Source organism: Lissotriton helveticus, chromosome 2_1 (genome assembly GCF_964261635.1).
Source record: "Lissotriton helveticus chromosome 2_1, aLisHel1.1, whole genome shotgun sequence".
Lineage (NCBI taxonomy): Eukaryota > Metazoa > Chordata > Amphibia > Caudata > Salamandridae > Lissotriton > Lissotriton helveticus.
The window spans coordinates 1,339,782,585-1,339,797,134 of NC_136059.1; the positions used below are offsets into that span (position 1 = coordinate 1,339,782,585).

Consider the following 14,550-nt stretch of genomic DNA (forward strand, 5'->3'; position numbering starts at 1 on the left):
TTCTGCATTGGCTCACAAGATCAGAATGTGTGTGGCCATCCCATCCCAAGACGAGATCAACCCATGCGTGGCCACATCAAGCACCTACTTCCCTACCGTTTGTGTGATCCAGAGTTTACCAACATAGCCACCCTAGACATCGATGGAAACTAAGCAGCTGCTTCATTGGAGAAGTGACCACCCAAAGTTGCCCCAAAAGGTACTGCCAGTTCAAAAGCTCTCAGAATGGGCAGAGCAGAGGAGAATCCTGTCGACCAGCTGTATTTACCATGCCGAACACGACTGAGACCTCGCTAGGTGAACTTAAAGAAAGATGGTGGATATTAAGAGCATAACAGGAGTGAACTGTGCCTGAACCTAAATAAGCCCGACACTGACTGCGGAAGTTAAAAAGCAGAACCATAAGGTGGGTGGAATGGGTGGTGGGTGGAATGGGGTAGGGTGGGGGGGGGACCAGAACCAATAGCTGGAAATGGCATAGACAACCTCAAGCACCCAGGACACCAAGATGCATTTTGTAGATATTGTATGTGTAGTATTTAGTACGAGTCTGCATTAAAGCACTTTTCTTCTTGGAAGTAATGCACTGAGTTGGAAAATCATTTATCAGGTTAATATGTGCTTGTTGAGTGCTGAGCCCAAACATCCCCACACTACCTCCCAGCGAAGCCTATGATTGCGTGCCATCGCTACCACTGAGAGTTAAGTGCTAAAGGTGCTGTATTTGGCCCAGTTTGCACAGCCATAGTAGAATGGACCTCTCTGAACAGTAGAGGCAAACACATTCAATCTCCACGGTTGAGGCCCCGTAGTTCCTGCTAGTTCCTGCTTGTCCTTTGGCCCCACCAAGGGCATTCTGTCAAACTTTATCCTTATTACTGTGCAATACACTCAAAACAGCATCTTAAATGTGCACACATCAATGGAAAACGTACAATGTGAGCATAATGTTTGCGCTATGTGTCTTTAAGCAGTACCTATTCCTAATGTATTGTATACAAAGTTCAATAAATATATTTAATAAAATAAACAAAAGTTTGATTCCAGTAACATTGACGGTGGTGAGATTAGACTGCTTGTAGGTGCTGTTATGTCTGAGTTAGAGAGGTTTTGCAGGTTAGATGTGATTACATTGGTGGAAGATACAGAATGGCTGCCCTCCATAGTAATCTCTACAATTTCCAGGGGTGATTGATGGTTATGCTTAGACTTAGAGGTCCTGTTCACGGTGATGGTGGTTGACAAATAGCCATTGCAGAACATTTTGGAGAGGTTATCAATGTCATCAGGAGCAAAAAAATTCACCACTCTAGGGTTGGCTTCTGCCTACCTCTAAAGTCACAATCACAAAGAGTCCCAATACCTTAAAGCACTTCTTGCACACATAGTAACTTTTTTTTTTAATGTATGCTCTTTGGACTTGTGCCATTGCCCTCAGTCTTTCAAAGATCCACAATTACAATTTTAGCAGACTTAGGAGTAAGGTTTCTTTCCAGAATAACATGCTAATTTATAGGAATGTGTTTATGGAACACAATCAGAGAGTCAAGAGTGTGCTGCAAAGATTCAAAAAGTAGAGCTTGACTTTGAGGGCAGAGAACTAGACATTTGGACAGAGTAAGATCCGTTACGTAGGACATCACAATTCTTTGTTATGTGTGAGATCCACAAAGTACCAGTAGATACTATTCATAAACTACCATTTCCAGAGAATAAGGAAGAACTGATGCAATACCTAGGGATGGTAGAACTTTATTGTAAGTACATAGAAAGGCTGGAGCACAAGATAAGAACTATCAAGGGTTTAATGAAGAAACATTTAGAATTTCTGTGGTGTGATAGGTACGAGGTTAAGAAGTAACTTAAAGGTGCTCCTCATCTGCAACCATTCTAACCTTGAAGAGGAATTATGGTAGTTACTGATGCTAGTTCAAAATAATTTGGGGCGTTTGTGATGTAAAATTAGGTGAAAGGGGACAAAACTACAGCTGCTGTGTCAACATCTCTAAGGAATGCAGATATAAAGTATTCATTACTTGAAAGAGAAGCACTGATGATTATTTGGGCAGTTTGTAATTTTTTTAGGTGTTCACCATCAGGGCAAATCATAAACCATTGATGAAAATATTTTTGAGTAACAGTCTTGAGGCAGTGTCAGCATGGATTAGAAAATGGGTGGTAAAAATTCAAGTGTATACATTCAGAGCAGAGTATATTCCAAAGATCCAAAATAGCGCAGCAGATATTTTATCCAGACTTGTTATGGTGAAAGAAGATGATGATGATGTGGTTGATGAGAAGGATTTGGTTATGGGAAGTATTTGTTCTGTCACTTATGGGATTACAGAGAAAATATGGAAAAATTGGTTCGGAAAGGGTGCTGATTGGATGGAATCTTTAAGAAGAATAACGCTTGAAAGGGGACAAAAGAAAAGTTGAAGATGATATGAAACCATACTGGGGAATAAAGGAGGAACTGAAAGAGAACGTAGTCACTGATCATGGATAATTAGTTAATACTGCCTAAGACATTAAAGAAGAGGTTTCAGTTGGAACGTGAAGGACATATGAAGTTAATAAAGACCAAAAAAAAGAATCTGGCTAGGATTTTGGTGGCCATTGGATCTGAAGGTGGCTAAACTTACCCATGAGTGGCTGAATGTTGCAAAAGTTTTAAGAACTTAAAGCGGTTCCCCAGTCGACGCAGTTTCTCAACTTACCAAACATGCTGTGAGAAGAAGTAGCTCTTGATAATGTAGGACCAGTGAGGGGTCAACATGCAAATATTTATCTCTTTGGGGTGGTTATTTATTTTCAGTGCAGCCGGAGGTAGCTAGTGTTAGTGACATTAGTTGGAGCGGAGTTAAAAGTTTCTGGAGGGCGTATGCCAGAGAAAGATTTCCTTGATCGATTTTGTCTATTAATTGTTCAAGTTTTGCTCTAAAGAGGTAGAAGAGTTTATAATGGGCATGGAACTGTTCACAAGAAGTGTGCTTTATACTATCCAGAAATTAACTGTGCTGTAGAAAGAAGTAATACAACTACCAAGGTGTGTTTCAGATGACTAGGGAAAATAGATTGCCATGGGAAGAGGAATTACAGAAAAGATTAACAGCTTATATGATGAGCCCATACTTGATCATGTGTCAGAGCACCCTTAGAGTTGTTTAAAGGTAGAAAACCTAACATCAAGCTTTCTCCATGGTGAATGACATGGTTCAAAGGCAGAGTGGAAGTGTCACTGGAGGATAAATGGTGAGGAAGAGAGATGGAACAGGAGACATAAGGAATGTTATGATAAAAACAAATACTACTACATGGGTGAGGGTGAATGTAAGGGACTGAGTCAAAGTATGGATCCTGACAGGCAGAAAAAAGTGGTCTAAATTCACTCAACCTTTTGATTTGATTAAACTTTTAAAAAATGCAGTAAAAACTGATAGTGGTAGCCCACAAAACCAAGAAGAAAGAAGTGGGCTGACTTGAAGAGATGGTTAGACAATGGGGGTCTGTGGTGTCGTCCATGATGGAGAAATTGCAGCTGGTGAATCTGCAGAAAGCAACTTGTCAAGGAGGAGCTCAAGGATCAACAGGAAACGTGCTTATTTAGGCAACTGAGTAAATTCACAATGCGACTTTCAAGTGTTAACTTGCCATACATAAGAACAAGGACTCAATTAACTTTTTATGTATGCGACAAGTATGTCTCTAAGATTTTCAATATATTTATATTCACTCTTTAGTATTTCATAGCATATGATGTTCTTAATAGGTTATCTTTCAAGAATACGCAGTATGCCCTTTTTGGTTTTTTTTCATATGTTTATTTTATTACACTTGTATGGTATTGCCTATTTATGGAGAGAAGGATGGCATCTTGGCTTGAAAGGTCGGGGATTCCAGCTTGGAATGTTGTTAGTGAGTTGAAGCTGTGGTATTCTAGAAGAGACAATTGGATCTTGCAAGCGGTGGCTGAGGTGTTGAGATACAGCCCTTTGTCCCCACCTTCTCCAAATGAGTATCTTTTCATTTCACATGTCCAAACGTCTGCTTCCAAACAGTCCTGTAGAAAGGTTAGTCTTGCCTGCTATAGAAGACTCCTTCTCGGGTATCACAACTGGGGCATGATTAATGAAAAGGTGTTAGTATCTTTCTTCACAGTTTTCGTCATTCTCCTACCATTAACTTACAGAGAGAACATTTAAGAAACATGGGCCTGTGGTCTCTTCCAGTTCTTCATCACAGACAAATGCCTCCTCTGCATCTTCATCCTCACATGACTGACAGGGAGCAGCCTCGTTGAAACCTAGGCTGTCAGAGGATAGATTAGGCAGCACACCAAATGTCAGTCAATTAGGAGCCGCTGAAGAGGGATTCAAGGCTTGTTTGCCTCTGCCTATTTTTTTGGCAGTGAATTCCAGATGCATGCGTTTCTCCTTTCCAGTAAGTTTTGAGGGAGGGGATGTACATCAACTCTTCAAACAAAGACTGAGGGCGCAAACCAATCTTCTTTCCTGGTCCTTAGTATTTTAGTTAAGAAAGGCTTACAAATCTCCATCTTGTGGAACATGGTTGGGGTGCGTCAGCGGCAGTGCACGAGGACCATTTGCAAACACCTTCTTTGCCCAAAGGAGTGACAGGTCTTAAAGGAGTCTTGCCTTGGTTTAACAAGGTTAGCCAAGTCTGCACAGTAAACAACAAGAACAGGAGAGAAAACATTTTTTCTTGGGCCCAAACCCTTCAGAGACAGGGACAGAGAAGTTTCTATGCTCTACGAGAAGGAGTGGCTTTATTCTCCTAGGATACTTTTTTGTCTGATTAAGAGTAACAAATAAAAAGTACCTGTAATTCAGTCCTTCGGAAATTCTTGCTTCCAAGTTAAAGAGATCTAGCTCAAGATTTCCTTTGTGAAACAGCAACGTTTTGTAGAATTCACTTTTACTCAAAATGCGGTGGACCATCTGAGCAGTGGAGAGTAGAGCTCCTCCATCCCTCTGGCTCTCTCCCTAGTTATATAATGTGGTGGACAGTCTCCATACAGTTCAAATCTAAATATGTGTTTCTATCACTGCAGCTTTACAACTACCTACCAAAGATTTCCAGCAAAACTACAGGGAAGAATTCAAGCATGCTAGGCAAAAAAGATGCAGTACTGGATGCTTCTCCATGCATATTGGCTGAAAGCAAATTATCTCAGTAATGGATAGATGCTCAGTAGTGCGTGTTGGTGGCACAGTGATAATTTACGACCTGGCAGCGCTGCTCTTAAATTATAGTCCTATGGTAAAGGGAGAGAAAACGGTTGAATAATATGGCTAAATTTGAATGCAAGAATCAACTATAATGCATGTCGCTAAGTTGGGAAAATGGAGACCCCTTCAAACTGAAAGACTTTGGAATTTTAAATATGCAACTTCCAATGACAGGCTTTTGAGTAGCCTTAATACAAGGGTTAGAATCTCGCTCAAGCCAGCAAGGGTCTACCATGGCAACAGAGGGTCATCTATGCACCACATGATAATCAGGGAAAAGGTTGAGAAGGTTTGGTCAGCCTTGCTGGATCACTGGACCAGCAAAAAGATGAACAAAACATGTTTGCTTAGAATGTAAGACTTCCTGCTACTTGTGGTGAGTAGGTTAATGGTACTGATATTGTTGCAAAATGGGTGAGCTTCAGAGCTGTCATGAGCAGATCTGCATGGTTTTCCCTTTTCTAATGAACACACTTTGGCTTCAACATTCAGTGCGTGAGTATAAGGGCACATGAAAGAGAAGACTATAATAGGGGAGTAATGGGTTACACTCAATTTAAAAAAAACATTACTTTGGAAAAGTATAGCTCAAATATGAAAACGATATGCATTTACACATTTATCATGGTGTAAAATTATAGCTTTGGAAAAAGTTGAGGGTTCATGTAAGGGGCGAGGCACTGGGATTGAAGTACCTGCTACATTTATCTCACTTGACGCAGGCAGCTGGAGAACTAGCTCTGTGCTGAAAATAAGTTTGTACATATATCAATAAGGACTAGCTAGTTAAGTAGGATATAGGAGACTCTGATAGGTACGTCGTGGAGCAACATAGAGTGGGGAAAAGGCATTGTTTTCCTCATAAAGCCCTCACCCACCGACCTAGTCGGTGGCATGCTTCATCATCGGGCCCACCACAGTGGCACCCAATGTGCCCCGGGTGTGCTTCAACGCCAGGAGACTGCGGAGCTGGTATGTTGCTGAGCGTGCGGTGAAAAAGGGTGAGAAGGTGTAGATTAAAAGCTATGCAGGAGGTCCCAGCACCCGAGGGTTGTTTATCTTTAATGAACTGGGCCTCTGCTAGCAGATAAAAAGGCAAGGAGACGTGATGGAGTGCTGATTATGACCTCCAGCGTCTAGTGCGGTCTACATGTTTCAGCCAGTGCCTTGTTGAATTTAAGCTGGCTTTCCTCAGGACCATTTACTATGTGAAAGGTGCAAAATAAACTTAATTTAAGTGAAGGTGGTGTTTTGGCTATGTGTGGCGCTCGCTAAGGCGCTGTAACTGTTAGAGGGGATTCCCTCAAGCTTGATCTGTTTTTCCTTGTAAAAAGCTTCATGGGTCGCTTGGCAGAGAAAGAGACCGAGATTTTCGGTCTGGTTCCTCCTTGGACCTATTCGTCCTTCCGGGCGCCGCGGAAGGACGAATAGGTCCAAGGAGGAACCAGACCGAAAATCTCGGTCTCTTTCTCTGCCAAGCGACCCATGAAGCTTTTTACAAGGAAAAACAGATCAAGCTTGAGGGAATCCCCTCTAACAGTTACAGCGCCTTAGCGAGCGCCACACATAGCCAAAACACCACCTTCACTTAAATTAAGTTTATTTTGCACCTTTCACATAGTAAATGGTCCTGAGGAAAGCCAGCTTAAATTCAACAAGGCACTGGCTGAAACATGTAGACCGCACTAGACGCTGGAGGTCATAATCAGCACTCCATCACGTCTCCTTGCCTTTTTATCTGCTAGCAGAGGCCCAGTTCATTAAAGATAAACAACCCTCGGGTGCTGGGACCTCCTGCATAGCTTTTAATCAATACCTTCTCACCCTTTTTCACCGCACACTCAGCAACATACCAGCTCCGCAGTCTTCTGGCGTTGAAGCACACCCGGGGCACATTCGGTGCCACTGTGGTGGGCCCGATGATGAAGCATGCCACCGACTAGGTCGGTGGGTGAGGGCTTTATGAGGAAAACAATGCCTTTTCCCCACTCTATGTTGCTCCACGACGTACCTATCAGAGTCTCCTATATCCTACTTAACTAGCTAGTCCTTATTGATATATGTACATATAAACCAGGGGATCCGGCCTAGCTTATCTAGTCCTCTCTCTCCCTTTGATCTATACTGAAAATAAGTTTGTCATTTGGTTGACTGTTAAAGGTAAATAGGACTGACATATAAACCAGCTTAACACTTATAACATCTTTTTCTTCAATACAAAAAATTATATATCCCCAAATTAAAGTAGTGCCAGGATTTGGTATTGAAGATGGGCATGTGGGGGGCTTTGGTTGAAAAGCATTACTCGATTTTGGTTTGTCCTATTACTGACTGAATTCATTACAAAGAAGCTACAGAGTTGATACATGTGAATGACTCCGATTCTACAGCATTATTCTTACCTTGTACTTTGATTGCTATTCTCTTTTCTCTCTTCCAGATGTCGTAGTCTTGATCATAGACGAAGATAAATGGGCACGCAGGAAAACTGCCTTGGAACATTCGTCTTTGATCACACTCCTGAAATGGTAAAATGACTGCAGTGACAACACGCCCTTACACGCACTGAAAACCGGTGCACCCAAGAATATGTGGAAAAGTAAATTTTGCCATGTTCTGTGTCCCTACGTGTCATCCATCATATGTTATGTGTGCATGATTAAATATGCATATGCATTCCCCATGTTCGATTAATGACGCAATTACAGTTGTGTCCACCTCTAATATGCCAGTTTCCAGTCCTCGTGAATACTACGAATATCAGGCCTATGTAAAGCTACGTTGCCACGTTTCTCAGTGTGCACGTTATTCTATTATAAAGTCCCCGTTTCTAGGCCGCAAAAGGGCCTGGACACCAGATTCAGCTCCTGTCTCCAGAAACCTCGCTGAGGAGCGATACAGCCCCCACCTGTATCCTCGACCCTTCACTTACTTCCTGCCTCGCAGTGCCCGGTCCAGCCTGGCTCAGCCTCTGAGTCTGCCAAAAGTATGTTATAGTTCCAGTTATCAGTTCAGTCCTCCTTCTCTGCATTCCTAAGCTACTGAACTGCATCAATAGTTTCCGTCATTGTCTAGCCTTCACGTCTCCACGTTAGAGAAATACTGCATTTAATGGTCATTTAATATTCTTCATCACGTACTACATGTAGAATAATGCATGGTCCAGTCTTAGAATCAAGTCAGCCTTTCCCCTCCTGACTTCTAGTTTATATCAACATGTTCTCTAAACATCAGATACTAGATACTGTTTAGGTACATGTCGCCCTGACTCTCCAGACTTCAGTCTCTGCTCCTAGCACAGAGTTCATAGCCCCCAGCTTCTCCTAGTGATACGTCATTGCTAGTTTGCGCGCACCATCAGGTTAGAGGTCCCGGCTCCTTAGGTAGCCCCCTCCATGGTTTCCGCCCCATTCATGACATATTCTGTTACGTTTGCATCACATGTCTATGTATACGCCCTGTTACACCTCTTTTCGCCCTTATCTTTCGCGACTGCTACGCATCACGCCTTCTGCTCCACCCACTGCTACGCCTACTGCAATGTAATGCTATGTGTTTGCGTTATGTATATATGCTCATGTATTGTTATTAAAAGTCAGCGCGCTCATCCCAGACCCAGCCCCAGCAGCTGCTGGGCCCTGTCATCCTATTCCTATGCAGGTTGTCCTGTTCCTGTCCTTATGCTGTATTAAACCTGCAAAACTCCTACTACCTCGAATCTTGACTCTTATTTATTGAGCTATCTGTTATGATATATGTCTAGTCAAAAAGAGAGGTATTATTTATTTATTTACCACATAATGGCGCCCGAATAGGGACTTGCCCTTTCCCCACGCGTCGGTGAAGCCACGCCGACCCCCTGACCCTCTGCAGCCGTGACGGAACCATACCGTGCACCGGCAGATATTTCTGCTTCAAGTATCCCTCAGGCCCACGGAGGAGACGGAGGAGGCGGTCCAGCATCCAAACGAGACGGTGGAGGAACGCGGCGAGTCCCGACCAGAGCCCAAGCCGAGAGTTCAAGGTCCGAGGTATCCGGAGGCCCACCCGTAACTGAAGTCCGAAGTTCGTCGTCCGTCGTCGTAGCAGTCCAGTCCGATCCGAGGCCTTCCGTTCTTGCTGCCCGGTGAGTACCATTACTGGGGTAGTATCTAGACAGGGTCAATCTAAATTGACTCTGGTCCGTGGGTTGGTGGTACACAGACTCACAAACGAAGTGTTCACCTAGGTGGATACGGGTCTTGATGCGTCCCTTTATGGGACCGGTATGTTCCGTACTGTTTCAGCAGTGCATCCAGTAAACTCTAGTCTGTTCCGTTCTCGAGAAATTCTTGTGTTTCTGTTTTCAGTATTCCAGGTAATATTCTGTCCGAACTGTTATGTTATGATGTTGTTCAATGTATTTCCAATGTCGTGGTATGCCTGAATTGTTCTCCCAATTGTTATTGTTCCTCGTGTATTGTATTGTGTTCCGATTCAAGTTTACAATGTCTCTCTTTTCGAGATTACGTCAGCTAAAAACTAGAAAGGGTTTGTTAGAAGAAGCAGTTCCTGTTCCGCCGAGGGACAGTCCAGGTCATTTTATGTATCAGAAGCATGGCATAAGCGCCATATTGTATCTAGATTTATGGGTAGAGTATACCAAACAGTTAGAAGAAAAGTATAGATGGCCCGTATCGGGTACATGGGATGCCGAATGCATCATGCGAGTAGAAGAAGCATTATGGAAAAAGAAAGCCAGACAATCACAGAAAGATGCCATCGAGTTATGGCGTAAAGAAGCTCATAAGAGAACCGAAAAAGAAATCAGAAAGTCAGAATTAAGTAGAGAATCCTTGGAACGAGCCCAAGAAAGGGAATTAATCGAGATAGGTGAACAAGTCAGAGCCGAACAGTCAGACAGACAGAGGCATGCCCTTAATAGGGGTATGTATCCTCTTCTTGCCGAGGGCTTGCCAAAAGCGACCCCGGAGGCATCCAGTAATTTCCCGCCACCATTAGTTCCGACCAAGCTACGTCACAAACAGACCGCAGCTGATATTTTTATTTCGTCCTATTTGGACGACACAGTCCCAGAATATGCAAATCCTGTTCGTGCTCCGCCAGTCCCTGTAAATCAGGCACTTCCCGCTCCTCCAGACACCGGAGTACCTGTTACGGTACCCCCGGTCCAGCCCGCCATACAAGTCCAGCCTGCATTTCCATTTCCCACTCTGCCAGGACGAAGAGCCTCAGTAGACGATTCTAGTTTAGGGGCCGCAGGGGGAGGTACTCCTCAAACCCCGCCGCCACACAAGCGTTTAACGTTAGCCGAATTACATGCACAAGCGTCACAGCGTACGCCCAGACATCAGACTGTAGCAGAAATAAGAAAATCCCTTGCCGAATGCGGCTATGATCCAGTCCCAGGCGAGGATAATATGGTTTTATATTCATTCCGCGTAAGAAAGGTGGCCGAGTATCTAGTCACCTTACCGAATATGAAAGAAGATCTAGACAGAATATATCGTTTCATCCGTACAGGGGATGATCCAGAAAGTATTAGCGAGGCCATGTCTCAAAGGAAAGCCGAGATCCAGCTCATGATATTAAAGTTTCTGATCAATTGTCTAATAAGAGAACAAGATTATCCGTCTAAAGATCAAGCCGAAATGAGAATCCTGACAAGGTGGAGTGATAATATAGCCGAGGGTAAGCACAAGACCGTCGGTGCTGTGGAGAGTATGTACAAGAAAATCCGTAGAGAAATAATAAAGATACACGAACAGCGTAAAGCAGCACAAGTAAGCGAGAAAGAAAGTAACTCTGATACTGAAGAGGTAGAGGACGAGAATCCCGCCAGAATAGCGTATGTAGGAAAACCTAGATTTCCAGATCGCCATTTACGCCTAGAACACAAGTCTATTTTTCATTCTCCAGCACCAGAACAAGGTTCACTAGAACAAGTGTTTCAAGCTACCGATCACATTTTGAAATCACGAATCGGTTACAGTGAGTTAAGTACTATGCATGAACAAGAACTAGCCCGATCAGCAGTCCGATGGATTACTGATTCTACCACTTTTCCAGACGAAATAGTGGCACAAATGTTTCTGAAACTGCCCCCAGCCGAGCAACGACTGGTGGGTATGTATATGATTCAGCACCTCATTACTTTGTATGAGGGTCAACACTCTGATCCAGGTCCGTTACATGATGTCCTGAACGAGTTACTCCAGTATAGATGGAAAGGTTTAGGTACCGACTTAATTAGTGTTATTCTAGAACAGCGTCACAAATATAGAACGTTTCTGAACCCGCATTTTGTTCATGTCTCACCCCCAGAAAGTAAACCATTTTACATGGAGAGACAGAATCCGTTACGAGAAGTCCACCCAGTTAAAGGAACGGGTGGCGAACTAGAACGAGTGTTTGTATACACTCCAATAACAAAGATGGAACTCCTCGAGATGAAGAAATTAATTCCCTGTCATGACAAAGATCCAGCAGGGTTCCATAGAGAATTAAAAGATATGCTCCGTATGGGAGAATACACGTACCCAGATATAATTAAAATGTTAAAGGTTCTGCTGCCCGCAGGGGTGTATGAAAAGCTCAAGGAAAAAGAATGGGAGGTGGGAGAGAAAAAGATCGATTGGGCAGTTCTAGAAGCTGAAGACAAGGCACGAGTACCAGGTACCGGTCTTGGAGATAAATGTAAAGAATTACCAGAATTATTGATTCAAGTTTTACCCAGATTATTGACAACTAGAAAAGAAGACTGGGATGCAATCTCAGCCTGTAAACAGAAGCAAGACGAGGATATTAGTGATTTTTATTCTAGATTTGAAAAATGTTTTAGCATCAACAGTGGCCTCAAGACGAGTAGTGAGTCATACCCTCACCTTTTTGTTACTAAATTAGTCGAGAATTCAAGCCCACCAATTAAAAATCGAGTTTTGAAAGTCGAAAGTACCTGGCAAGCTAATACCCCGTCCCAGATGTTGCAGATGCTCCAATACCACCAGAATAGAATCAGAGAAGAACAAGAACACGAGAGAAAACGTATGAAAGACACGAAAATGAAAGTACTAGTTGCACAATCTGTTCCTCAAGACAGTCAGAAGAGGGGTCCGAATCAAGCCAGTCATTCTGCAGCTCCCGTTAAAGGGAATTGAAATTATTGTAAACAGCCAGGTCATTTCATAAATGAGTGTGCAGTTCTGAAACACAACATAGCTACTGGTAAGACTAAAGAAAGACCACGTCCGCCTAGACAAGAACAAGTTTCACAGATTCCTCAGCCCCAGAATGCACCACAGACAGTTACCGCACCGCAGCCTATTGCTGCAACACAGCACGTTACATCGCAGATGTACCAGTATGCACAGTCTGAGTATCCAGAGTACCAGCAGTATTCATGAAACAGCCTAGAGAGGGAGGTAGGCTTGCCTCTCATCGAGATACCTGTAGATCAAGAAGGTCCCTATGTTCACAGTCAAGTATTAGGGAAAGACAGAAAGTTTTTGATTGATACAGGGGCAAGTAGGACCACAATTAGTCACGCCGAAGTTCCAGGGGCTCCGCTCTCAGGCTCAAGAAATGTTTCCCTTGGATTTTCAGGAAAACCTATCGTAAATGAGATTTCAAAGCCAGTTACTCTAGAAGTAGGTCCATTGTCCCGCACTACTGATCTGTTACTTACTAAGTCATGTCCAGAAAACCTATTAGGCATTAAGACACTGAAAGAGTTAGGTGCAGTTATATGCTGTTCCCCAGAGGGAATACGATTGTTCCTACGTGACTTTAAGGGTCACTATGTATTACGAGATTTTGATTCAAGACTGTCTAATGTTCCGCAGCACTTATGGGCGCAAGGTCCAACTGATGTAGGTTACATGCAAATCACACCCTATCGTGTGACTCTCAAGCCAGGTGTAGTGTTACCACGAATCAGACAGTACAGATTGCCACCTGAGGCTGTAGCAGCCTTATCCAAAATTATCGACGAGCTTATTGCTCAAGGAGTGGTTGTAGAAACTGACTCCAATGTATGCAATTCTCCGATCATTCCAGTCATGAAACGTACTGATCCAAATGCACCTCCAGTATATCGATTAGTGATTGATCTACGAGAGCTTAATAAATGTATTATTCCTCAGTACCCAGTTGTCCCAGATATCTCTTCCCTATTAACGGCCATTGATTCCGAAGCCACGTTCTTCACTGTCATAGACCTCAAGAACGCATTTTTCAGTGTTCCTATTCATCCAGACAGCCAGTTCCTTTTCGGATTTTGTTTAAATGGAAGGAGCTATAAATTCACACGAGCTCCTCAAGGTTTCACAGAAAGTCCTAGTATTTACAGTCAAGCACTTAAAAGACAACTAGACAACATTCACATGCCAACTGACACTGCCCTGCTCCAGTATGTCGATGATCTACTGATCACAGCCCGTTCTGAACGTGCTTGCGAGCGAGCATCCCTTATAGTCTTGTATTTCCTAGCCGAGATGGGGCACAAGGTGTCCCCTTCTAAGCTTCAATTCTGTGTCCAGCAAGTGGTCTACTTAGGACACTTACTGTCCAAGAGGGGTAGGCAGTTGACACCAGACCGTATCCAGTTAATAGCGAGTCTTCCTCAGCCCAAGACCCAGAAGGAGGTACGTGCTTTTATCGGCCTTACTTCTTATTGCCGACAATGGATTCCCCAGTATGCATTTCTAGCCAAACCACTGATACAGTTAACGACACAGGAGGCAGCCGTATCGACTGTCCTCCCTTGGACATCTGAACATACACTTAGTTTCAATGAGTTAAAGAAAGCCCTATGCCAAGCTCCAGTTCTAGCTACACCGAACTACAGTAAGCCTTTTACACTTTTCGTTACTGAACGTGAAGGTACAGCATTATCTGTTCTCACACAAGATCAAGCAGGACAATACAAGCCCTGTGCTTATTTTTCGAGCACATTAGATCCTGTAGCCCAGGCTCTGCCTGCGTGCCTCAAGTCAGTTGCAGCCACAGCACTAGCTATCAGACAAAGTGATTCCATAGTCTTAGGACATACCTTGACAGTACAAGTTCCACATTCTGTGGAAGTTCTTTTGAACCGAACACAAACTCAGCACTTGACAATTGCACGTTTAACAGGTTATGAATTAACACTGTTCCAGCCACACATAGAAATCAGACGCTGCAACATCCTGAATCCTGCTACTCTGTTACCATCAGTTAATTCAAATCTAGCCACACATGATTGCGTGGAAGTAGTTAACATTACGACAAAGCCAAGACAAGATCTGACAGATATTCCGTT

The 14,550-nt window shown here is 43.3% G+C and overlaps 1 protein-coding gene across 2 annotated transcripts in view; it reads right to left on the bottom strand.

The window, feature by feature from the left end:
• ZCCHC7 (zinc finger CCHC-type containing 7) overlaps positions 1-14,550 on the bottom strand; it is a 161,911-nt gene that overhangs the window by 10,430 nt on the left and 136,931 nt on the right. For both annotated transcript variants that reach the window (XM_078676269.1, XM_078676271.1), the window contains exon 8: positions 7,655-7,772. In XM_078676269.1, coding sequence (XP_078532395.1) covers positions 7,655-7,772 — 118 coding nt within the window. The remainder of the gene's footprint in view (positions 1-7,654; positions 7,773-14,550) is intronic.